The sequence below is a fragment of the Manacus candei genome, unplaced genomic scaffold (genome assembly GCF_025592945.1).
Source record: "Manacus candei isolate 608988 ecotype Guabito, Panama unplaced genomic scaffold, ASM2559294v1 h1tg000106l, whole genome shotgun sequence".
NCBI lineage: Eukaryota > Metazoa > Chordata > Aves > Passeriformes > Pipridae > Manacus > Manacus candei.
Window position 1 is genome coordinate 973,403 of NW_026138154.1, and position 23,341 is coordinate 996,743.

The 23,341-nt window shown below is 59.3% G+C and overlaps 1 protein-coding gene across 1 annotated transcript; it reads right to left on the reverse strand.

Annotated features, from left to right (window-relative positions):
* Positions 1 to 11: 11 nt before the first annotated feature.
* Positions 12 to 22,948, reverse strand: ZBTB7A (zinc finger and BTB domain containing 7A). Its single transcript, XM_051769311.1, has 3 exons — positions 22,728 to 22,948; positions 5,310 to 6,514; positions 12 to 891 (listed from the first exon to the last, which is right to left on the reverse strand). The coding sequence occupies exons 2-3, from the start codon at positions 6,497 to 6,499 to the stop codon at positions 417 to 419; spliced, it is 1,665 nt and encodes a 554-aa protein (XP_051625271.1). The 5' UTR covers positions 6,500 to 6,514; positions 22,728 to 22,948; the 3' UTR covers positions 12 to 416.
* Positions 22,949 to 23,341: the final 393 nt, after the last annotated feature.

Here is a 23,341-nt window from a genome sequence, read left to right on the forward strand (position 1 = left end):
AAAGCTTTGGATTTACATGGAAGCTCTTTTCCATGCCGACAGAGCCACTTTCCATCCCCACCTCGTGCTTTTTTTTTCTTTTCCTTGCCTTTCCAAGAAAAGGTCCTTGGCTACCAGGGATCCTCGGGGGGGAAGGGGGATCCCTGCTTTACAATGGGGGAAAGGTTGGAAACGTTAATATATATATATAATATAATCTTTTTTTGTTGTTGTTGTTGTCTTTTTTTTTTTCCGGCTTTTTTTTTTTTTTCTTAAAAAAAAAAAAAAAAAGGGAGAGAAACATCTTTAAAGAGAAAAAAAAAATCGGAGGAAAAGTACTAACTAGATTTTGTGACTTCGTTTTCGGGTGTGTGGGGTTTGTTGTTGTCGTCGTATTTTGTTGTTGTTGTTGGTTTTTTGTTTGTTTTTTTTTTGGTTTAGGAGAGTCCTTGCGCGTTCCCCTCCTCCGACCCTCCTCCTCCTCCTCCTCCTCCTCCTGCTACATTCAATCCCGGCGCTTCATTGTTTGAATTCTCCTCAAAGTGCTGCTGCTCCTGGTCGTTCCCTTGGGATGGGGGGGTGTCCTCTGATTCCTGGCTCTCCCCACCGAAACCTCCATCCTCGGCGGCCGCTCCCCCCGCCGGGGCGGGCGCGGCCGCGTCTCTCACCCGGGGTTTGCGGCCTCTCCTCGAGGGAATCCCGTTGCATCCATCTTTTTTAAGGTGCCTGTGCAAGTGGTCGGAGCGGACGAAAGTCTTGCAGCAGCTGTCGCACTGGTAGGGCCTGAGCCCGGTGTGCACTCGCATGTGGTTCTTCAAGTCGTAGTTGTGGGCGAAGGCGGCGCCGCACTGCTGGCACAGGTACGGCTTCTCCCCCGTGTGCTTCCGCATGTGCACCTTCAGCTTGTCCTGCCTGCGAGGGGGGACAGCGGGGGGACAAGGGGGAGTCAGTGTGGGGTGTTGGAGGGGTGGGGGGACAGGGGGACAAAGGGGAGTCAGTCTGGGGTGTTGGGGGGGTGGATGGACAGGGGGGAGTCGGTCTGGGGGTGTTGGGGGGGATGGATGGATGGGGGGACAAGGGGGAGTCAGTGTGGAGGGGATGAGGGGGATTGATGGATGGGTGGACAAGGGGAGTCAGTCTGGGGGTGTTGGGGGGTGGGGGGACAGGGGGGAGTCAGTCTGGGGGTGTTGAGGGGGGTGGGGGGACAGGGGGACAACGGGGAGTCAGTCTGGGGTGTTGGGGGTGGGGGGACAGGGGGGAGTCGGTCTGGGGGTGTTGGGGAGGATGGATGGATGGGGGACAAGGGGGAGTCAGTCTGAGGTGTCGGGGGGGTGGGGGGACAGGGGGACAAAGGGGAGTCAGTCTGGGGTGTTGGGGGGATGGATGGATGGGGGACAAGGGGGAGTCAGGCTGGAGGGGATGGGTGGGTGGGTGGACAGGGGGACAAGGGGGAGTCAGGCTGGAGGAGATGGAGAGGTGGGGGGACAGGGGGAGGGTCAGTCTGGGGGTGTTGGGGGGATGGATGGACGGGGGGGATGGATGGACAGGGGGGGTCAGTCTGGGGGTGCTGGAGGGGTGGGTGGACAAGGGGGACAAGGGGGAGTCAGCCTGGTAGTGTTGGGGGGGATGGATGGGTGAGTCAGCCCAGGGATTTTAGGGGAGATGGATGGACAGGGGGGAGAGGGAGGAGTCAGTCTGGGGGGAATGGGGGAGATGGATGGACATGGGGGAGTCAGTCTGGGGGTGTTGGGGGGCATGGATGGACAGGGGGGGATGGCTGAGCATGAGGACAGGCCAAGCATCATATGGGATGGGGGCTGAGCATGTCCCAGTATAGGATTGAGCACCTCCCAGTACGGGCTTGAGCATCTCCCAGTATGGGATTAAGCATCTCCCAGTATGGGATTGAGCACTGGTGAGGGGCTGAGCACTGGTAAGGGTCAAGCATCATCCAATATAGAGCTGAACATCACCCAGGATGGGGTCGAGCACCACCCAGGATGGGGTCAAGCATCAACACAGGGCTGAGCATCATCCAGTGCAGGGCTGGGCATGGGTAAGGGGGTCTGAGCAGGGCTGGGGGGTCACACATTGCCTGGGACAGGGTCTGAGCAGGGCTGGGGGGTCACACATTGCCCAGCCCAGGTCCAGCTGGCTCCTGCAGGACCAGCACAGCCCCAGTTTGCCAGAGCCAGAGAAGGGCAGCTGGAGCACCAGGAGCCAGGGAAGGGTAGTTGGAGCAGAAGGAGCCAGGGAAGGGTAGTTGGAGCAGAAGGAGCCAGGGAAGGGTAGTTGGAGCACCAGGAGCCAGGGAAGGGCAGTTGGAGCACCAGGAGCCAGGGAAGGGCAGTTGGAGCAGAAGGAGCCAGGGAAGGGCAGCTGGAGCAGCCAGGCCTGGGAAGGGCAGTTGGAGCAGAAGGAGCCAGGGAAGGGTAGTTGGAGCAGAAGGAGCCAGGGAAGGGCAGTTGGAGCACCAGGAGCCAGGGAAGGGCAGCTGGAGCAGCCAGGCCTGGGAAGGGCATTTGGAGCAGAAGGAGCCAGGGAAGGGTAGTTGGAGCAGAAGGAGCCAGGGAAGGGCAGTTGGAGCACCAGGAGCCAGGGAAGGGCAGCTGGAGCAGCCAGGCCTGGGAAGGGCAGTTGCAGCAGCCGGGCCCGGGGCCAGCAGGGCCACGTGAGCCACTGCTGCTTCCTGGAGGAAAAAACCCAGGCCTGAAGCGCGTGGGGAGGGATCGAGGAGCCCCTCCTGCCCCCACAGGGGACCTGCTTCACCCTGCCCTTGATCCAGCCCCATCCCTCTCTCCTCTCTTGTATGGAACATCTCGATACAGACCCTAAAAAACCCTAAACCTCCAGGGAAGGATCAAACCCCCCCCAAGGTCGTGCCCACCTCCGAGGGGTGGCCTGGATGGAACCCCAGGGGATGCAGCGGCACAGCAAGACCGGCCTTTGGAAATTCAAATTATTTCGTGTCATAAAACCCCCCCTCCCCTCTCTCTCTCTCTCTCTCTCTCTCTCTCTCTCTCTGTGCCTTTCCTTCCTTATCGGAGCTGCCGCTGCTGCTCCTCCCCCTGTGACCGCGCAGGAACCAGGAAGCAGGAGGGAGCACAAACGGGTGGGAATGCAGGGGGTGGCCGGGAACACCCGGCTGGAACAGCCCCGGCTCCAACAGCCCCGGCTCCAACAGCCCCGGCTCGTCCTCCTGCCTCGCCCCAAACCACCCCCTATGTTCCTGAACAGGAGCTGTTTTGTCCCCACCTGGCTCCCCCGTTTCCAGGCTCTCCAACGCAGGGAATGGGGAAGGGATATTTGTTTTCCTGATGGGACGCCGAGGAATAATAAAATCGAGGGGACATCGAGCTCAGGGCAGGGCATGTGGCAGGGAACAGCAAGGCCGAGCCTGTCCCCATCCAGGCTTCTCCCATGCCCAAACCCCGGGCGTGGGAAGAAGCAGGAGGTTGTGTTTTGCCCGGAATGGGGGGTTTTAGGGAAGCACCTTGTTTATAGGGGCTGGGAGACAGTGCCAGGCCCTCCCAGGAGCCGGCAGGGAGCAGGTCCCCATCCAAAACCCACGGAACGGGGGCGAGATGGAAAAGGGACGGGGTGGCACTGCCCACGGGCCTCCCCCTGCCAAAAATCCCCCATCTCCCCCTTGCCACCACTCCCAGTGGCACCAGCTGCCAGGCACCCCCTGGCACTTGAATATCCCGCTGCTCCTGAGCTCTCCAGGCCCCTGGATTCGGTGCAGGGGGTGTGGGATCAGCACCCCGGGCCCCCGGAGCAGGGAGGTGCCGCGTGGCAGGGCCGGGGGAGCGGGGAGGGAGGGTTGGCATCCTGCCCCCGCCATTATCTGCATTCCTCAGCTCTCCAACGTGGGCTGGGCGCGGCCCTGCCGAGGGGAAGGGGCAGGATGAGGCCTCCTGCCCCACGGTATGGCCCCACCAGTCTCGGGGGGCAGCCCCGTGGACCCCCCAAAAGCAGGAGGGGCTGGTCCTGGCAGCAAAGCAGTGGGCACTGGCACGGCTGGGAATGGCTGGGCAGGCAGGGAGCAGGCAGGGAGCAGGCAGGGAAGGCTCCTGGGCCAGGCAGCCCACGCAGCCCCTCGGCAGGGCCTGGGGGACACTGGGGTGGGAGCAGGGTGGGACCCCCACCCCGGCACAGCCACGGCAGCCGCGGAGCCCGGAGAGAGGAGGCGGCGGCGCGACGCGCCCGGACCGGAGTGAACCGGAGGAATCCAAACAATATCCCCTTTCTTTGGCGTTCCCGTGGCCCAGGGAAGGAGCAGGAACCCTGATTAGAAGCAGGGCCCAGGCCAACGCCCCCGGGGAGCTGCACCGGGGGCTGCTCGGGGCAGGGTGTGCCAAGGACACCGACAGCACGGGGTCCGACCTCCTTCCAACCCAACCACCCCACGGAGCCACTTCCAAACATCTCTGGCCTCGGCCACCACGCAGAGGGGAAGAGCTGCAGCTCTGTCCCACCAACCACGTCCCTTGGCCTCCTCAGAATCCCAGCTCTGGCTGGGTTTCCAGCAGAGCTGGGCTGTTCAGGACAGAGGGACGGTGTGGCACTGCCTGTCAGGACGGGCCCCTTGAGACATCTCGAGTGTCAGACACCCAAACTGCTCCTCTCACTGGAAAGCTCCGGCCTTCCTACCCAGCTTGGGTGCTTAAGATGGAAATGAGTGGAGCAGGAGAGATAAAATCACCTGAGAGGGAAAAGGGTCGAGCTGGTTTTGGGGGAGAGCCCCCCGTGCTCCAGGGGCAAGGGCAAAGCCTGTTTTGTGGGAGAGCCAAGTCAAGGGCCGAGCTGGATTTGTGGGAGAGTCCCCTGTGCTCCAGGGACAAGGGAGAGTCAGATCTGTAGGAGAGCCCCCCGTGCTCCCAAGCCAAGGGAAGAGCTGGATTTGTGGGAGAGCCAAGTCAAGGGCAGAGTTGGATTTGTGGGAGAGCCCTCCATGCCCCCAGGTTAAGGATTTGTGGGAGAGTCCCCTGTGCTCCAGAGGAAAGGGCAGAGTTGGATTTGTGGGAGAGCTCCCTGTGCTCCAGGGGAAAGAGAGAGTCAGATGTGTGGGAGAGCCCCCTGTGCTCCCAAGCCAAGGGAAGAGCTGGATTTGTGGGAGAGCCCTCCATGCTCCCAAGCCAAGGGAAGAGCCAGATTTTTGGGAGCTCCCCATGCTCCCAAGCCAAGGGAAGAGCCGGATTTGTGGGAGAGCCCTCCATGCTCCCAAGCCAAGGGCAGAGCCGGATTTGTGGGAGAGCCCTCCATGCTCCCAAGCCAAGGGCAGAGCCAGATTTGTGGGCGAGCCCCCCCGTTTGCCCCCCAGCCCGTACCTGGTGAATCGGACGTTGCAGATGTTGCACTCGTAGGGCTTCTCCCCGGTGTGGGTGCGGATGTGGCGCGGCAGCTTCCCGGCGCCCTGGATCACCTTCTCGCAGATGGGGCACTTCTGGAATGCTTTGGCCCTGATCTTCTTCTCCTTCTGGGACCAGGACGGGTAGACGTCGCCCTCGCTCGAACTGCCGAAGTATTTCAAGTAATAATCCATGACCCCGTCGTCGTCCTTGCGGTCGTCGTCCCCGAGCTGCTGCCGCCCCACCGAGTTGATCATCTGCTGCAGGAGGGCGCTGGCGGCCAAGTCGTCCACCTCCCGCGCGTCGTCCTCCGTCTCCGCCCCGGCGGGGATGAAGCCGGGCGAGTCGCCGGCTTCCTGCGGGTCCAGAGGCCCCCGGGGGGTCCCCCCCTCCTCTTCTCCCGGCGTGGCCAAGCCACGGCTGCTGTAATGTCCGTTCTGGGAAGGTGAGAACATGCCGGCGGTGACCGGCTCCTCCTCCTCCCGGTCCAGCCACATGGCCGGGTTGCTGTCAGGGTCACAGTCACTTGCCTTTGGTCTTTCGGTTGGGGTGGCCTGCGAGTAGAAGTCCAGGCCGTTGCAGTTCGACTCCTCCTCCTCCTCTTGGCCTCGGAAGTTCAGTCTCTGAAGGTCTCTCAACTCTGGGTTGGTCCACGGAAAGCTGCCTTGGTGGCCGTTGACGGGGTTGCTCTGGAAGAACTCCAGGTACTCTTTTGCTCTGAGATGGTTCCTCTGATCAATTTGATCTACTGTATCCATCTGGTCATTTTTGGCCAGAATCTTCCTGTCCAGGAGATCCGTGCAGACATCCCTGACGGCCGGGATCTCCAGCAGAGTGGCCGCGTTGAGGATGTCGTTGACGTTCGAAGTGCTGACAGTGAGGGTCGCGGTGTAGGCGAACTCCAGCAGCGCCGACAGGGCGTCCGCACTCACAAAGTCTATCTCATACACGTTTTGCTGGTCCACCACTAACCCTGAGGTGAAGAGCTTCTTGAAGTACTGGCTGCACGCCGCCAGGACGGAGCGGTGGGTGGGGAACTCCTGGCCTTCCACCAGGATGACCACGTCGCACAGCAGCCCGTTGTTTCTCTGCTCGTTCAGGCTGCTCAGGATGTCGCTGCTGTGATCCGGGAACGGGATCCCTATGGGGCCGTCCACGCCACCCGCCATCTTCCACGCAAAAGGCTGCGGAGAAGGAGGGGAGGGCGGTGAGTCACGGCTGGGGGGCATCACACCCGCGGGAGAACTCCCGAGGAACGTGCCTGGCAGCGCCGGCCGCGTGTCCCTCTCCATGTCCCCGAGATCTCTCCGTGTTCCCTGGACCTCTCTGTGTTCCCTGGATCTCTCCATGTTCCCTGGACCTCTCCATGCCCCTGGACTTCTCCATGCCCCTGGACTTCTCCGTGTTCCCCGGACATTTCCACATCCCCTAGACATCCATGTCCCTGAGATCTCTCCATGATCCTTAGATCTCTCCATGTTCCCTGGACCTCTCCATGTCCCTGGACATTTCCATATCCCCTAGACCTCCATGTCCCTGAGATCTCTCCATGATCCTTAGATCTCTCCATGTGCCCTGGACATCTCCATATCCTCTAGGCCTCTCCATGTTCCCTGGACATCTCCATATCTCCTAGACCTCTCCATGTCCCTGGACATCTCCATGTTCCCTGGACATTTCCATATCCCCTAGACCTCTCCATGTCCCTGGACATCTCCATGTTCCCTGGACATCTCCATGTTCCCTGGACATTTCCATATCCCCTAGACCTCTCCATGTCCCTGGACATCTCCATGTTCCCTGAACATTTCCATATCCCCTAGACCTCTCCATGCCCCTGGACATCTCCATGTTCCCTGAACATTTCCATATCCCCTGGACCTCTCCATGTCCTTGGACATCTCCATGTTCCCTGAACATTTCCATATCCTCTAGACCTCTCCACACCCCTGGACCTCTCCATGTGCCCAGGCCCTCTCCATGTCCCTGAACCTGCCATCCTGCCTGGCTTCCTCCTCCCCAAGTGAGGATGGACCTGTGCTTACCTTCACTCCTGGAGGGAGGAGGAGAAACAGAGCCCGGGAGCTCTCGAGTGGCTGAATTAACACCAGGCCAGGGCCAGCAAGGCCTGGCAAGGAGCAGGGATCATGTGGCCAGGAAGCACCTGGCATTGGGATCCAGCAGCCTGAGCCTTGCCAGTGCATCCCAGCCCACCTCTGGGAGCATTTCCCAACCCCATTCCTACTGGGAAAGTCCCCCTGCTCACCCAGCCCAGTAGAACTGCTGACAGAGTGATGTCATAACTGGGAACACCGTTCCCACTGCTCATCCCTGGGATACACCTGGGGGGATGCAGGCAGGGAGCATCCTTTGGGAAGGGCCCAACAGCCCCTGGGGACAGGGAGAGGGGAACAGCAACCACCCCAAGCTGCTGCTGTGGGTGGTGGAGATGAAACCTTGGACCTCCATCTGCTGCACCTTCCAGGGAACAGGAGAGAGGGAGGACTTTGGGATCACCCAGTGCCAGCACCAGGCCCAGATCTTGGAAAGGCTTCACCAGAAGCAGCTGTTCCTCCCAAAGGACAAGAGAAATAAAGTCACTCCTGACAGATCCACTTGACTCCAAAGAACTGGAATAGCCAGAGGGAAGCAGGTGGCCCTGTTGGGAAGGGATTCCCTTTGCCAGGAGAGGGGCACTGGGGCCAAATGTGAGTTCACTGCCAGCCTGAACGAGCCCCTAATTCTCCCAAGATCCCAGTCCTTTGATCTCAAAAATCAGGGATAATGTTTTTCCACCTCCAGCAGCAAATCCACATGCTCCTTGCAGCAGCCCATAAATCAACATATCCCACCCCCCAAGCACTGGGATCATCAGGAGCCAAGAATTCCACACACAAATAGGGTCCCAAACCACCTTGGCACAAAAGCCTGGAGTATCCAAGCCCCCAGTCTCCGGGTTTTCAGGGAAACTGAGGCACAGCAGGACGTGGCCTGTCCCACGGGACAGGGGGGATGTGGATGAGTCAGGACAGATCCAGAACAGGAGTCATTTATCCAGGAAGCACCGGGTTCTAGCACGGAGCAGGAGTCTGGGTTGCACAACTCCAGCTTCCCCCACCCACCCCCCTCCCACTCGGTACTTTTCCATATTTACTTCTTTTTTTTCAAAAGTTTCCTTAATCCCAGCAAATAAATTTATTTGCTGCACCTTCCTGTTTTCTTACAAAGAAAAGGCGGGAGGGAGGCGGGGCTGAGGAACACACGGAGCAGGAAGAGATCCCTGGATATTCCACAACAGCCAGGGGTTCTGCTCCCAACAGGAATGGGATGAGGGTGAGGAAGAGGGAGGGTCCAGGGGAGCTGGGCTGGATGTGCAGGGCAGGCACAAGTCCTGTAACCATGACCAAGCACCAAAAGTGGCTTCCTGAGGCACCTGGAGCAAGGGATCGACTCCAGAGCAAATCCTGGGCTCTGGGATTTGACCTCCGAGCCCTTAATTTCAGGGATTTTTAAATCCCGGTCCTGGCAGGGAGGGAAAGGCTGTTTCCAAGAGCAGGAGAGCTCTGAATTCGGGCTCTAGGTGTGACCTTGGGCAAGGTCACCTCCTCCCAGAATCCCCAGGGGATCAGAGGGACCCCTCCAGCCTCCTGAGCTTCCAGGGAGGTTTGTGCTGCCTCAGCCCCAGAGCTCCCGAAAACCCCCCGCTCGGAGCCACCACACAGCACTCCTGGGAAGAGCAGATCCAACACCTCCCAGCCCCTAAAAAATGACATTAAACCCTCCTCCCTCCCCTTCCCTTCTCCATGAGATGCTTTACAAAGGATTTCCCCCCCCTCCCTCCCTCGGGAAGCGTTTGGAAGCTTCAGGCAACGATCCCTGGGCGGCCGCGCTCCGTGGGTGCGGATCCCGGATCCCGGGGACCCAGGGGCCTTTGGGAGCCGCCAGGACATCCAGGGAAGGTCACCCCTCCCCAGCCTGGGGGCCGGGAGAATGGGCTGGACAGTGTGGGAACGGCTGCAGGGTCATGAGACCGCCGAGGGCTGGCTTGGAGAGTTGTCCAATTTCTCCCCTCATTCTCCTCGCACAACACGCCCTTTGTGTCCCTCGGCCGCGGTGGCCGAGGACGTCGGGGGGCAAACGGGCTGTTCTGAGCCCCCCAGGAATGGATTCGGGGCCTGGGATGCTCCAGCCACATCCAGAGCCCTTAAAATCCCACCCCCTTCCCTTTCCAAGGGGCTGAACAGCCGGATCATCAGAACCTGGGAATTACTAATGGGAGATGGAGTCTTCCACCTTATGGACTTGGAGCTTTTTTGGGGTCTTCCACCTTATGTTTCCACCCCTGAAAGCCCCAAACCCACTGTCTGCTCCCAGCAGGAGCCACCGGGCTCGACATCCCGGCGGGATGGGTGAAATCCACTTGGAAAAGCCCCTGAGGGCCAGGTGACAAGTGACAAAAGCCGTTGGCACAGCCACCAGCTCGTCCCCTCCTTGGCAAGGAAAAGGTCTGAATGGGCCACCAAGGGGGAGCTTCAACTACTGACCTAAATTTCCCAGGCAGCTCCATTCTCTCCCTGCCCGCTCCAGCCGCTCCCGAGGAGTTCCAAGGGCGCTGTCCCAGACTGGGTGGCTCTGCAGGGCTCCAAGATGCCACATTTCACCCCAAAGCAGCTGCCTGGGAGAAGGTTGGGAACGGGCCTCGCATCCAACCGAGGGGGGAACCCGTCAGCTTAAAATACAGCCCCGTGTGAAAGAGGGTTTGTCACGAGCCCGGAGCCCTCCGAGGGATTCATGGAGCTGATTTACGGACCTGGCGCGACACCACCTGCAGCCCCAGCCCTGCTCTGAGCTTCCCAAACCCCAACACGACGGAGCTCGGGCTGTTCCAGCTCCACAGGTCAGTCCAGCACACACACAGCCCCCATTCCAGGTGGGAAAATCTGCTTTGGATTGGATGTTGAATGCTGCAGGAGCAGGGGAAGCTCCTCCGCCTCCCTGAGCCGCTGATTTCCCACCAGCACTGACCCCCGTCTGACGCTGCTCCTCAGCACCAAAACAGAATCCCAGGATTGCTGAGGTTGGAAAAGACCTCCAGGATCATGGAGTCACACCCTGTGACCCGTCCCACCTTGCACTGAGGACCATGTCCAGTCCTTCCTTGGACACCTCCAGGGGTGGGGACTCCAAACCTCCCTGGGCAGCCCCTGCCAACACCTGACTGACCTTTCCAGGAAGAAATTCCTCCTGATGTCCAACCTGGACCTCCCCTGGCACAACTGGAGGCCGTTCCCTCTTGTCCTGTTGTTCCCTGGAAGCAGAGCCCGACCCCCCTTTGGCTCAACCCTCCTGTCAGGGAGTTACAGAGCCAGAAGGTCCCCCCTGAACCTCCTTTTCTCCAGGTTGAGCCCCCCCAGCTCCCTCAGGAGTTCTCCAGACCCTTCTCCAGCTCCATTCCCTTCTCTGGAAATGCTCCAGCCCCTCAAAGTCCTTCCTGCCATGATGGGCCCACAAATGGACACAGCCCTCACCACTGCAATGTTCATTTTCTCTCCTTCAACCCAACTCATCCACCAGCTCCTTCCAGACCCACCAGCCCCAACTGCAGAGGAGCAGCACTCCCCAAAACTCTCCTTCACCTCCCAATCCCTTTCCTCCAGGAGCTCTGGAATTTTGGACATTTACATTCAAATGAGGCGACCACATTAAGATGGGATCACGACCAGAAGCGCTGACAAAACACCTCTTAATTACCAGTTTTCCACCTAAAACCTCAGTGGGTTTTTTTTTTATTTCTTCCCCTCCTTTTTCTTCTTTGAGTTGAAAATTTTAGAGGGACATGAGCAGCTCAGGGCTTGGAAAAATGAAGGGTTTGGGTGGCAGAGCTCGGTCACACCTCGAGAGCCGGGAAGAGCCAATGTTTTCTCGGCGCTCTTATCCGGAAAAGATCCCAAAAAAGTTTTCCCAAAGGCAGAGGTGCCACCCACTGCAGCAGACAGGTGAGAACTTGAGCAACAGCTCGCACCTGCTCGGGGCAGGAAGGGAAAATCAGCATCACCTTCCCTGTGGAGCACGAGGCAAACTGGATTTAGGGGAGCCTGCAAGGTTTCCTGGGATTAGTTGTGTGGAAAGCACGTGGATATTGAGCCCGTGGGAATGATGGAGAGGGACTGGGGGTCACCAACATCCAAAGGATGTGGAGCTGCTGGAATAAGTCCAGAGGAGGCCACGGAGATGCTCCAAAGGCTGGAGCCCCTCTGCTCTGGAGCCAGGGTGGGAGAGCTGGGGGGGTTCACCTGGAGAAGGGAAGGATCCAGGGAGACCTTGGAGCCCCTTCCAGGGCCTGAAGGGGCTCCAGGAGAGCTGGAGAGGGACTGGGGACAAGGGCTGGAGGGACAGGACAAGGAGGATGGATTCAAACTGCCAGAGGGCAGGGTGAGATGGGATATTGGGAAGGAATTCTTGGCTGGGAGGGTGGGGAGGGGCTGGGATGGAATTCCCAGAGAAGCTGTGGCTGCTCCATCCCTGGGAGTGTCCAAGGCCAGGTTGGAACAACCTGGGATAGTGGGAGGTGTCCCTGCCCATGGCACGGGGTGGCACTGGATGGGCTTTAAGGTCCTTCCAACCCAAACCATCCTGGGATTCTGGGATATTCGGCCTCTTGCAGCTCGAGGTGCCCCAAGGAAGGAGATCCCAAGTTCTCTGGGATTCCTTGGAGGAAAAACACGTGACCCAGGCAGGGCAGCCCCTGCAGCAGCACCGGGAAGGAACCGTTAAAATAAATAAAATAAAAATAAATAAATAAAATTTAAAAAATAAATAAAATTAAAAAAAATCAAAATAAAGCCAGTGCTTTGCTGCCCAAGGCCCGAACATGATCCCCACCCACTGGAGGAACAGGCATTTATTCCATACCAACAGCTCACCCCAATTTCAACTCACACAACACCAATTTAAGGAGAGACCATCCCAGTCCTGCTTTTCCTTCTCCCAGATACATCTGAAAGCCTGGATCCCTTTGGAGAAATGGGCTCTCTGGCCACTCTGGGAGCACGAGGCACCATCTCTGCTGACACCAAGCTCTGCAACATCCCCGGGACAAGCCCGAGCAGGTCCTCCCTCTGCCCAGGATCCACCCAAAACTATGCAGAGGCCTCGGGAAACACACCTAGCACGGAGCAGCAGGAGAGGTGGGAAGATGGGAGGCAGGAGGAAATGAAGGAGGGTGGTTTTTTGCCTGCTCAGAAGTCACTATTCCACGTGAAAATCCAACTGGCTCTCCCCCAGGAATGTGCTGCTGGTGGTTTAGGGCCCAGCTAACCCAATTATGTGGACCTGGAAAACAGGTGGATGTTCCCAAGACCCTGCACTTTTTGACAGGAGGGAAACTGCACTGTGGGAAGAAAAAAAAAATCTGGGGAAATTAGGATAAAATAGGAATTAGGATAAAATAGGAATCAGGAGAAAATAGGAATCAGGAGAAAAAAAATCAGGATTTTTATTTTTTTTTTTTTAAATAATGAATCTAATAAAATTTAGATTTAAATAAATCGATCGAAATAAATCTAAATTTTCTGGAATGCAACAGAGAATAAGCCTTTGGTGCTGTGCCACCCCTGGCAAAGGGTGAATTCCAGCCTTTTTCTCTCCTGACTGGACATCCCATCTGGGGTAACATGACCAAGATCATGCAGCTCTTGAAGTGAAGAGATCAGAGCAGAACCAGCATCCTGCAAATATCTGTGGGCTGCTCTGGACAATCCAGCTCTGTTTTCCAGCCCCTCCATCTCCCTCCTCCCCAGCTCTCAAACAGGGAAAAAGCAACCACAGCTGGAATTGCTGAGGATTTGGGACACGAAGGCTCAGCTTGGGAATGAGTGTGACCACATCAGGGGGGTTCAGTGTCACCCCCACACCAAAGCACTGCTCCAGAGGGGGGGTTGGTTTGTCCTGGTCCTTCCAAAGCATCCTGCTTCTTGTAGATCCCTTGGGATACTGGAGTGCTGCTGGAAGGGCTCCAGGGAGACCTTGGAGTGCCTTCCAGGGTGTAAAGGGGATCCAGGAGAGCTGGAGAGAGACTTGGGATAAGGGATGCAGGGACAGGACACAGGGAATGGCTTCAAAGTGAAAGGGGGAATTTAGATGGGCTATTGGGAAGGAATTCTTGGCTGGGATGGTGGGGAGGCCCTGGCACAGGTTTTCCCAGAGAAGCTGTGGCTGCCCCATCCCTGGAAGTGTCCAAGGAGAAGAGAAGGTTCCAGGGAGACCTGAGAGCCCCTTCCAGGGCCTGAAGGGGCTCCAGGAGAGCTGGAGAGGAACTTGGGACAAGGGATGAAAGGACAAGAAAAGGGGGAATGGCTTCCCACTGCCAGAGGGAGGGTTAGATGGGATACTGGGATGGAATTCTTGGCTGTGAGGGTGGGGAGGGGCTGGGATGGAATTCCCAGAGAGAAGCTGTGGTTGCTCCATCCCTGGAAGTGTCCAAGGCCGGGTTGGAGCAACCTGGGCTAGTGGAAGCTGTCCCTGCCCGTGGCAGGGGGGTGGCACTGGAGGGGCTTTAAGATCCCTTCCCACCCAACCACTCTGGGATGGTTCAGTGTCCCAAATTTACCGTGGATTCGTGGGACGGCGTCTCCTCCCCCCCCACATTTCAGCCCAACCCGACGGACTCGCGGCACTATCAGGTAACCAAAACAGCCAGGGCTTTCCTGCCCCTGCCAGGTCCAACCTGCCAGGGAGGTTTGCCTCTCCCTCCTCCTGCCTGCAAATATGGGCAGGAATATGGGAAGCACAGGAAGCTCCAGCACGGAGTTAATCGACTCCTGTTCTGGGCCTGTTTCCCACCCAGCAGCTGCTTCGAGGAAAAGGGAATCTACCCCAAAATCTACCCCCTGGATACACCCAGCACTGATCCTGCAGCACAGAGCAACATATCCCTGCTGCTGGAATCACTGATGGGTTGGAAGGGGCTTAAAGATCGTCCAGGTCCACCCCCCTGACACGGGCAGGGACACCTCCCACTGTCCCAGGTGGCTCCAACCTGGCCTTGGACACTTCCAGGGATGGGGCAGCCACAGCTTCTCTGGGAAAACCTGTGCCAGGGCCTCCCCACCCTCACAGCCAAGAATTCCTTCCCCATATCCCATCTAAATTCCCCCTCTTTCACTTTGAAGCCATTCCCTGTGTCCTGTCCCTCCATCCCTTGTCCCAAGTCCCTCTCCAGCTCTCCTGGAGCCCCTTCAGGCCCTGGAAGGGGCTCTCAGGTCTCCCTGAAGCCTTCCCTTCTCCAGCCTGGCCTTGGACACTTCCAGGGATCCAGGGGCAGCCACAGCTTCTCTGCCCAACCTGTGCCAGGGCCTCCCCACCCTCCCAGCCAAGAATTCCTTCCCAATATCCCATCTAAATTCCCCCTCTTTCACTTTGAGGCCATTCCCCCTTGCCCTGTCACTCCAGGCCCTTGCAAAGGGAAGAGCCAAACCCTTCACAAAGCCATTTATTGACAGGACACTGATTTATTGTCCACCTGATACATTTGGGGACACTTGGCCAGGGCAGGACACACGAGGATCTCGCAGCACAGGGAAGGAGAATCCCACATCCTGCAACTGCTGCCAAGGGAACTCTGGCAGGAAGAGCGATTGCTCCCGGTGAAATCCGGATGGAGAGCTGGAACTGAGCACCCCAAGACACTCAACAGGCACCCCAGGAACTTTAATCACCTTTATTCTCCTCCATATTAATAAAGGAATAATAACAACCATCCCAGTTGCAGCGGCTCGGAGGGAGGGGCAGTGCCAGGACGTGGCAAACCATGGGAGGGGGCTGAAGGTATTCCCAAAGGATCCATTTAAATGTTACTCCTCATCCCATTTATGATCTTCTCAGTATTCCAAGCTGCCCCCCCCCCCTTCCAGCCCTTCAGAGAGAAGAACTGCACCAGGACACCTTGGTGGTGACAGTGACCACTCCTGCCAACCAGAGCCATTGGAATGGGGCTCCCAAATCCCACTGGCAGCAGCAGGAAGGATGGTGTGACCTCACGATGGAGCAGGGAGATGGTGACTACCCTGGATGTCTGGCATTCCTCATTGTGCTCCAGGGAATTTTTAGGGATGCTGCTACAGAGCCACCAGGAAGAAAAAGGGCTTGTCACTCTTTTTTTCCCAAAACTGCTCCAATTCCAGTGTTTTTCATACACTGGAGGTGAGGGGAGGGGAGGACGAGCTGCCTGTAGAATTCTTCCAGTGGCATGGGCAGTGCAAGAACCAGGAATGAGTTCACACCCACCACCTTCAACCCCAAACCCACCCACTGAGGGACCCTCCAGCCCTCCCAGCCCCGTTTCTCTCCCTGCCTTCCCTGCTCAGCTCCGTCTGTCCATCCAAACTCCGACCTCTGAGCACACCCACGACGCTGAGACCATTCCTGCTGCTGTCCCAGGGAATTAAACCACAACCAGCCAGGGACAGCCACCTGCTGCAGGGCACAGGGCTCATTCCAACCCATCCCAAAGGCCTGGGAAGGGGAGAAAAGACTCTCCCACGACAAGGTCTGTGTTTTCCAAGCAACCTAATGGAGCCACAGCACAGCTCCCTCTCTGAGGATGCTGGAATCCTTCCCACAATCCAAGCAGGTGAGGAATGACCCAACATCACACTCTGTGACCCCACAGCTCCCTGGGATGTCTGTGACTGGGATGGGGTTTCCCTCCAGGGCACGGCTCACACGGGAACTTGGGTTTGTGCCGCAGCGTCGACCGCCGGCAAAAACCAGGACATGGAGCCCGACAGCCACGGGGCCAAACAGCCCAGATCCCAACCAGGCACGGACCTTCCTGACCTGCCACCCCCCCAGGGAGCAGCAGGGAGCCCTCACCCCGCTGACAGGACGCACAGAAACTCCTCTCATGTTGCAAGGCTCCCCCGAACTGGTTCCTCCACCCGGAGACCTCCTCGCCAATTTTCTCCTTTGTCATCAGAGCCCGTGTTTAATCCGGCAGGAATGTGCCTTATTTTGAGCTTGGGGAGTCCCAGGCCCACGGTCCACGTGTGTCCCTGCACGTGCAGGGGGGGGTTTGGGTGTGGGAAGCCCCCCTGGCAATGGCATTGTCACTGTGTCTGGGGGTTTCTGGGCGGGAAGGGCCACGGCACCATCAGGGCACAGAGGTCTCTGTGTTGGCACTGGCACCCCCAGGGGCTTCTCTGCACCGAGACAAAACAGGCCATGATCCACTGAGGAGGCTGAGAACTGCCCAGAGACCATCAATCCCTGCTCCAAACCCACCTCTGCTCCAAACCCACCTCTGCTCCGAGACAAAACAAGCCACAATCCATTGAGGAGGTTGAGAGTTACTCAGAGACCCTCAATTCCTGCTCCAAACCCACCTCTGCTCCAAGAGAAAACAGGTCCCAATTCACTGAGGAGATTGAGAGTTGTCCAGAGACCCTCAATCCCTGTTCCAAACCTACCTCTGCTCTGAGACAAAACAAGGCACAATCCATCACAGAGACTGAGAGCTGCCCAGAGACCCTCAATCCCTGTTCCAAACCCACCTCTGCTCTGAGACAAAACAAGGCACAATCCATTGAGGAGGTTGAGAGCTGCCCAGAGACCCTCAATCCCTGCTCCAAACCCACCTCTGCTCTGAGACAAAACAAGGCACAATCCATCACAGAGATTGAGAGCTGCCCAGAGACCCTCAATCCCAAGGTGCTCCAAGCCCATCTCTGCTCCAGCGATGCCGTGAGTCGCTCCCAGGCTTCCCTCAATCCTCAGCCTGAGCCCACACGAGCACAGTCCCAGGAAAGCTGGACACCCTGGCCTTCCACACTACTGGAAGTTGCTTGTTCTGCTGCTGGAACAACTCTTCTGAGCCCAGCCCAAGCGTGCCCACACTCCTCTGACAGGTTCTCTCCCTCGTGGAGCAGCTCCCTGTAAAACCACGGCAGGGTTTCCAGGAGATCCCACAGAAAACACCTAAGTCAGCCCCAGTTCTCTTCAATACTTCAGAACCTCAGAAGTTACAGGGAAAAAGGGGAAAAAACTCCATAGAATGTGAAGCTGTTGAGTCCTGGTTGGAGGAGGTTTCTTTTCCAATCTGAAGGCCCCAAGATCCCTGCAGGAATAAGCTGCTGATCCACTGTCACAGCTCTCACTGTCTCCTAAACTGAGAGGATCATAAAACTCCTCAAATCCCCCCATTCTCACAGGTCAGGATTTGCCCCTTCTCCCCACATTCCCCCTCCCCTGTCACAGCTTCTCCTGGTCTCCTAAACTGAGAGAACCATAAAAACTTCTCAGCTCTGCCCATTCCCACAGGCCCCAGACAGCATCTACCCCCTCACTCCACATTCCCCCTCCCCATCACAGCTTCTCCTGGTCTCCTAAAACAAGAAAACCATAAAAACTCCTCAAATCTCCCCATTCCCGTTGGCCCTGGACACCATTTACCCCTTCACCCCACATTCCCCCTCCCCTGTCACAGCTTCCTGTGGTCTCCTAAACTGAGCCCTAAGTCCCAAATCCCCCCATTCCCACAGCCCCCCCTCTCCTGACCTGCTCCCTGCACGACCCCAAACCCACCCATCCCTGTCCCTCCCAACCCGTGTCACAGCTTTCCCTTCCAGTCCCCGTGTCCCCCCCTTCCCCGACTCTCCTGACGTTTCTGGAGCTCTGGTATTAATCTAATTGCCTCAAATGACACCTCTCACACCCGTTGTTCTTTTCCACACCGGGAAGGAGAGGGGAAAAAAAAAAAAGGAACACAAATAAGGAATAATAAGAGCGGAGTTCAGCGCCGGAGCGGAGAGCACCGGGCAGGGCAGTCCCTTATGTAATTCCCAGTTTGTGGATTAACAGGCAGCTCTTCCCGACATTCCCGACTCCATGTGACAGCGAATCCCCGGAGTTTCATCCCCTGTAACACTCGGAGCAGGGGGATGGAAGGAGGAGGGAATGCTGTTGCTCCGGGACCGCGGTGTGTGCTCTGCCTGTCCGGGCAGGAGGCTCCCAGGAGCTGGAGAGCAGCAACCTGTAGCTACAAGCCCACCTCCGGCACCTTCCCAGCTCCAACAACAACAAAAAAAACCCCAACAAAACTCAACACCGGGACATCAACTTACTGGTTTCCAGTTTGCCGGTGGGAAATAAGGAGGTGCCCGAAGCAGGAAGGAAACGGGTGCCCGAGCGGGGTTTAAGAGCGGGCAGGAGGGAGTTAAAACGCAGCGCCGGGACGCCTGGGAGCATCCTCTGCTGTGGAAAATGCCAGCAGCGGCCCTTCCCACGGCAGGGAGAGGGTCTCACGTGGTGGAAAACGGGAGGAAAACGAGCCCGAAGGTGCCTGCCGGGAGTGGCCGCCCAGATCCGTGAGGAGCCTCGGTGGCCGGGAGGTCACGGTCACTCTCCCACCGGGCTAGCCACGCTCCTGCCGGGCTGGCCACGCTCCTGCCGGGCCGGCCACACACGGTTTTTTTCAGGGATGGGCGCTGGGAAGCCGCTGATTGCCAAGGGATCTGCGGCTCATCTCACCACCGTGGCCTTGGCTCCCACCCGCACCCGCGGGGCAGCTCCAGCCCGGCTCCAGTTTCTCGCACCTTGTCACATTTGATGACGCCCAGCGAGCCCTCCGAGTTCCCTCCCACCTGCACGGCGGGAAGATTCCCAAATCCTGGGAGGGCACGGGGGGAAAAAAGGAGCCCCCACCGTGCGCTCCCAAGGTGCTTCTGCAGCCGCCCGGGCTCTGCCACCGGAGCCGGCGCTGACACGGAAACTGAAACTATGCGGAGGGAAGGCGATACGGGGCAGGGAGCTGGGAGGGAAACAATTGTCCCTGGATACTCGCAGAGAGGATCCCAGCGCTCGTCTGACCTCGTTTACTCCCGCTGACGTCCTCCCAGAGCTTCTCCGGGATGCTCCGGGCACAGGGACCGGGACGGGCACACCGGAGGTGGCACCGAAAACGAGCGCCCGTTCGGATCAAAGGGCCGCGGGATCGGGGAGAAATGTTTCCCTTCATCCCACAGACTGCCTGTCTTTCTCCCTCTCCCTGAGTTCTGCTCGTCTAAAGGCTTTTAATTACAGCCTGGTCTGCTCAAATTTGAGGTTAAGGCTGGTTGGGAGAGTAGTTAAAGCAACTGTTTATTGCCTGGACTAGGCAAGATAACGAGCCGGGTTCTAATTGTTCACCACACAAGTCTGCTCTTCCCATAAACTCAGCATCCTGAGACGGGGGGAAAAACCCTCAAGTGTCAGTTTTAATCAAGATTAAACCACAGTTCTCGAGTGTTTAGGCTCCAGTCTCCAAGGCAGACCGGGAATTTCACAGGCCACCCCTCAGTTTTTAGGTGGGACACCCGCGTGGGACTTGATCCTGCAGCTAAAACCCAGCACCTGGGCACGACTTGATGCCCAAAGAAGGTCTCAGAGAAAGACAAGAGCACCCAAACCATCCCAGCGCCTCGATGGGAGCATAAATTTCCCCCTCATTTGCCTCCCGTGCCCACATCCAGATTCCCACGCCGGATGAGAACAACTGGAATTTCGAATTCGGCTTCGAGAAGACGCGAAGGGGAACCCACGGCCCTTGCTGGGCCAGATGAATTCCACCCAGCTCAGCCCCAGAGCTCCTCACAAAACCCACGGCACGGCTGAAGTTCAGCACCAGACCCCACGAGACGAAACAAGAGCGAAAAACGATTAATAATTAAAAAAAAAAAAAAAAAAAAAAAAAAGAGAACGGGTACAGGAAGAGTTGCAGAGCAGCAGAAAAGCGAAGAACTGCTTTCATTCACCACCAAATTTATTAAGGAGCTCCTGCCTTGCAAAACCCTCCTTGGAGTTACTAATGCAATTAAGGCTTGGTGGAAAAATCCCACCATCTCACCCATGTTTGGGTTGCGCCTCTTTCACTCCCTCTTTCACCAGAACAAGCCTAAACAGGGGCCAGAATGAATATTAAACAAGAGTGGCTCCTCTCTAATAAACTGCTCAGTTTCTCTCGGTCTCCTTTATTTATTTTTTTATTTTTTTTTTTAAAGTAGTTTAAATCCAACAACTCCAGCAAACCACCCGAATTAAAGCCAGCCCGTCTCTTCCTGCTCAGCCTCCACGAGTGCCCACATACTACAATTTCCAACCAGGCCCGGCAGAAACCTTGAGAAATAAAACAATTCCTTGAAAAACACCAACAAGAACCAACCCCAAACACTCTCAGAAAGCACCAGGATGACCTTTTAGCTCCGTTGCTACGCCGAGCACAACTTCAACCCTCATTAGGTTGTAAATTCTTCCAGGCAGAGCCTTTCTCTACCCATGTCCATAAAATACTTATTATATAAGTTATGGCTTCGATAGCCAGGACAATTAACAGCCCTGAGGACACAAGGGCTGATCTTGAACTCAGACCGGCAGCAAACTCTTACCAAGAGTCCTTGAGCCCACAGAAACTTTGGCTGCCCAAGCTCCTGCTGCCCTGCAAACTAAGGGTCTCCAGGAGCTGGGAACAGGGAGAGCCAGGCTGGGGGCCAGGCAGTCACGTCGGCTGTGGTTGTACAACAGGAACTGTTGCTTTCGACACGGGAACGTCGGGATTTACACGTCCTGGTTGAGGTGCCGGAGTCCTGCTCCGCACGCAGGGCTTCCCAGGGAACCATGGAGTTGAGAGAGATCCACGAGGATCATCCAGTCCAAATCCTGGCCCTGCACAGACACCCCAACAATCCCACCCTGGCCCTCAGAGCGTTGTCCAAACCCTCCTGGAGCTCTGGCAGCCTTGGGGCCGTGCCCACTGCCCTGGGGAGCCTGGGCAGTGCCCAACCACCCTCTGGGGGAAGAACCTTTCCCTGAGATCCCACCTGAACCTCTCCTGACACAGCTTCCCAAACCAACTTTTTCCCACACTTCTGGAGCAGCACAGCCAAGGAAGCCCTTGCCCTGGCAGTGCCCAGCTCCCAGCCCACGTTCCCAGCAATCTGCCCGTGACTTTGTCCCTGCCTCCAGCCTCCCAACGCAGCAATCCGGGGGGAAGAGGGCAGGGACCTTCGGGTCTCTCACGGGGGGCTCAGCACTGCACTTCGGGGTGCCTGAACCGCCCCACCACCTCAAACTCCAGACCCCCTCAAACTGGAGGGTGGGCCGACGAGGAGAAGGCAGCGGCAGCTCCCCGGGCGAGCAAGGGGGTGTTTTGGCCGGAGCGGGGGCTGCAGCCCCCTCTGGCCGAGCTCTCCCGGCCCGGCCGCTGCGCAGTCCCGCGGGGGGGAGAGGCTTATCCCGCCGGGCTCCTCCGGGCAGCAGCGCCCCGGCCCCGCGGGGGGATTATCACCGCGGCCCCCCCTGCCCGCAGCCGGCCGGGGGGAGATAAGGGAACGGGCGAGGGGGGTCAAAACAAGCCCCTCCCGGGGCGCGCCGCGAGCGAGCGCGGCCGGGCCGGGCCGGCGCCCCCCGGCCCGTAACGACCTTGGGGGTGCGCGGGGACGGGCCCTGCCCGACACCCCCGCGCGGGGCGGCCCCGGGGGACCCCACCCATGACCGGCCTTCCCCCCCCCGCGCCGGCCCGGGCCGCCCCCCCCCGCGGGGCCCACAGGGAGCCTTGGCCGGGCGCCACGACCCCACCCCTTCCCCCGGGCGGGCGCCGCAATGGAGGCCGGGGGGAGGCGGGGGCGGGGGGCGCCGTGCAGGGCGGAGAAGGGGGGGGCCGGGGGGGAAGAGTGTGGCGAGGAAGCGGTGGCGGAGCCGCGGGGGTCGCGGAGCGGGTTGGGGGATGCCGGGGGTGGCGGTGGCGGGCGGGGGGTCGCGGTGAGGGGCGAGGGGAGTGGGGGGGCCCCGCGCAGGCCCCGCCGCGCCCGTCCCCGGCCGCCCCGCGCGGCGCCCGCCATTGGGCCGGGCGGGCGGCGGGGGCGGGGCGGGGCAGGGGAGGGCGCGCCCCGATTGGCCCCGCCCGCTGCCCGTCAACAACGCCTCTCGCTCTCCCCCCGCCGCCGCCGCGCGGGGGACGCCGGGAAGCGAAGTCCGCGCGCTCTGCGCGGTGCGCCCGCACCTGCGGCGGGGACCCCGCGAAGGGACTACAACTCCCGGCAACCCCCGCGCCAACACCCCCCCCCCTCACCACCACCACCACCACACACCCGCCCCGCGCCGAACCCTTCCCCCCCCACCCCCCCTCGCCCCCCCCCCCTCCGCGACCCCCCCAGCCCGGCCAAGTCCAACGTATGCCGGGCGGGGGGGGTTGGGTTGAAGCGTGAGGGGGGGGGGGGCAACAACCGCCCACCCCCCCCCCCCCCCGCAACGGACCCAACGACCCCTCCCCACGCTGAGGAGTGTTGAGGCCTGACCCCCCCCCCCCTCCTCCCCCCAGTCCCCCCCCTCCCCAATGCCTGTCGCCCCCCCCTCTCCCAAATTCCGTACCGGGCGGGGGCCGAGCGGTCCGGTGGAGCGGAGCGGGGCCGCGCCGTGCCGAGGCGGGCGGGCCGGGCCGGGCCGTGCGGAGGGGCGGGCGGGCGGAGCAGGCTCTGGCCGCCCCGCGGGAGCTGCTCGCCGAGGCCCCGTATGCGGCTCCTTCCTGCTCCGGCCGGGGCCGCCCCGCTCTTAAAGGGGCCGCGCGCCGCCCCCCCCCCTCCCGGCCCCCCCCCCCCCGCCCGTCACACGCGGGGCGCAGCCACTCCGCGGCCGGGGGGGGGCGCAGCGAGGGGACAGGGGGGTGCGGGGGGGACGCGGCGAAGGGACCCCGGGAGGGACGCCCCCCGAACACCCCCGCGGCGCGCGGGGAGTGGGATGGTCCGCGCCGCACCCCCCCCCAAACAGCGAGTGTCACCCCACGCGTGTCACGGGGTGGGGGGACCGCGGGGAGACACCCCCGCCCCGGGCAGGGTTACGCGCACCAACCCCCTGCCTGGGGAGCGGCACGCAGAGCCCGAGAGACCCCAGACCCACGCGTGTCATGGGGGGGAAACACCCTCCTGGAGGAGTGTCACACACCCCCTGAGAGACCCCAGACCCACGTGTGGCATGGGATGGGGGGG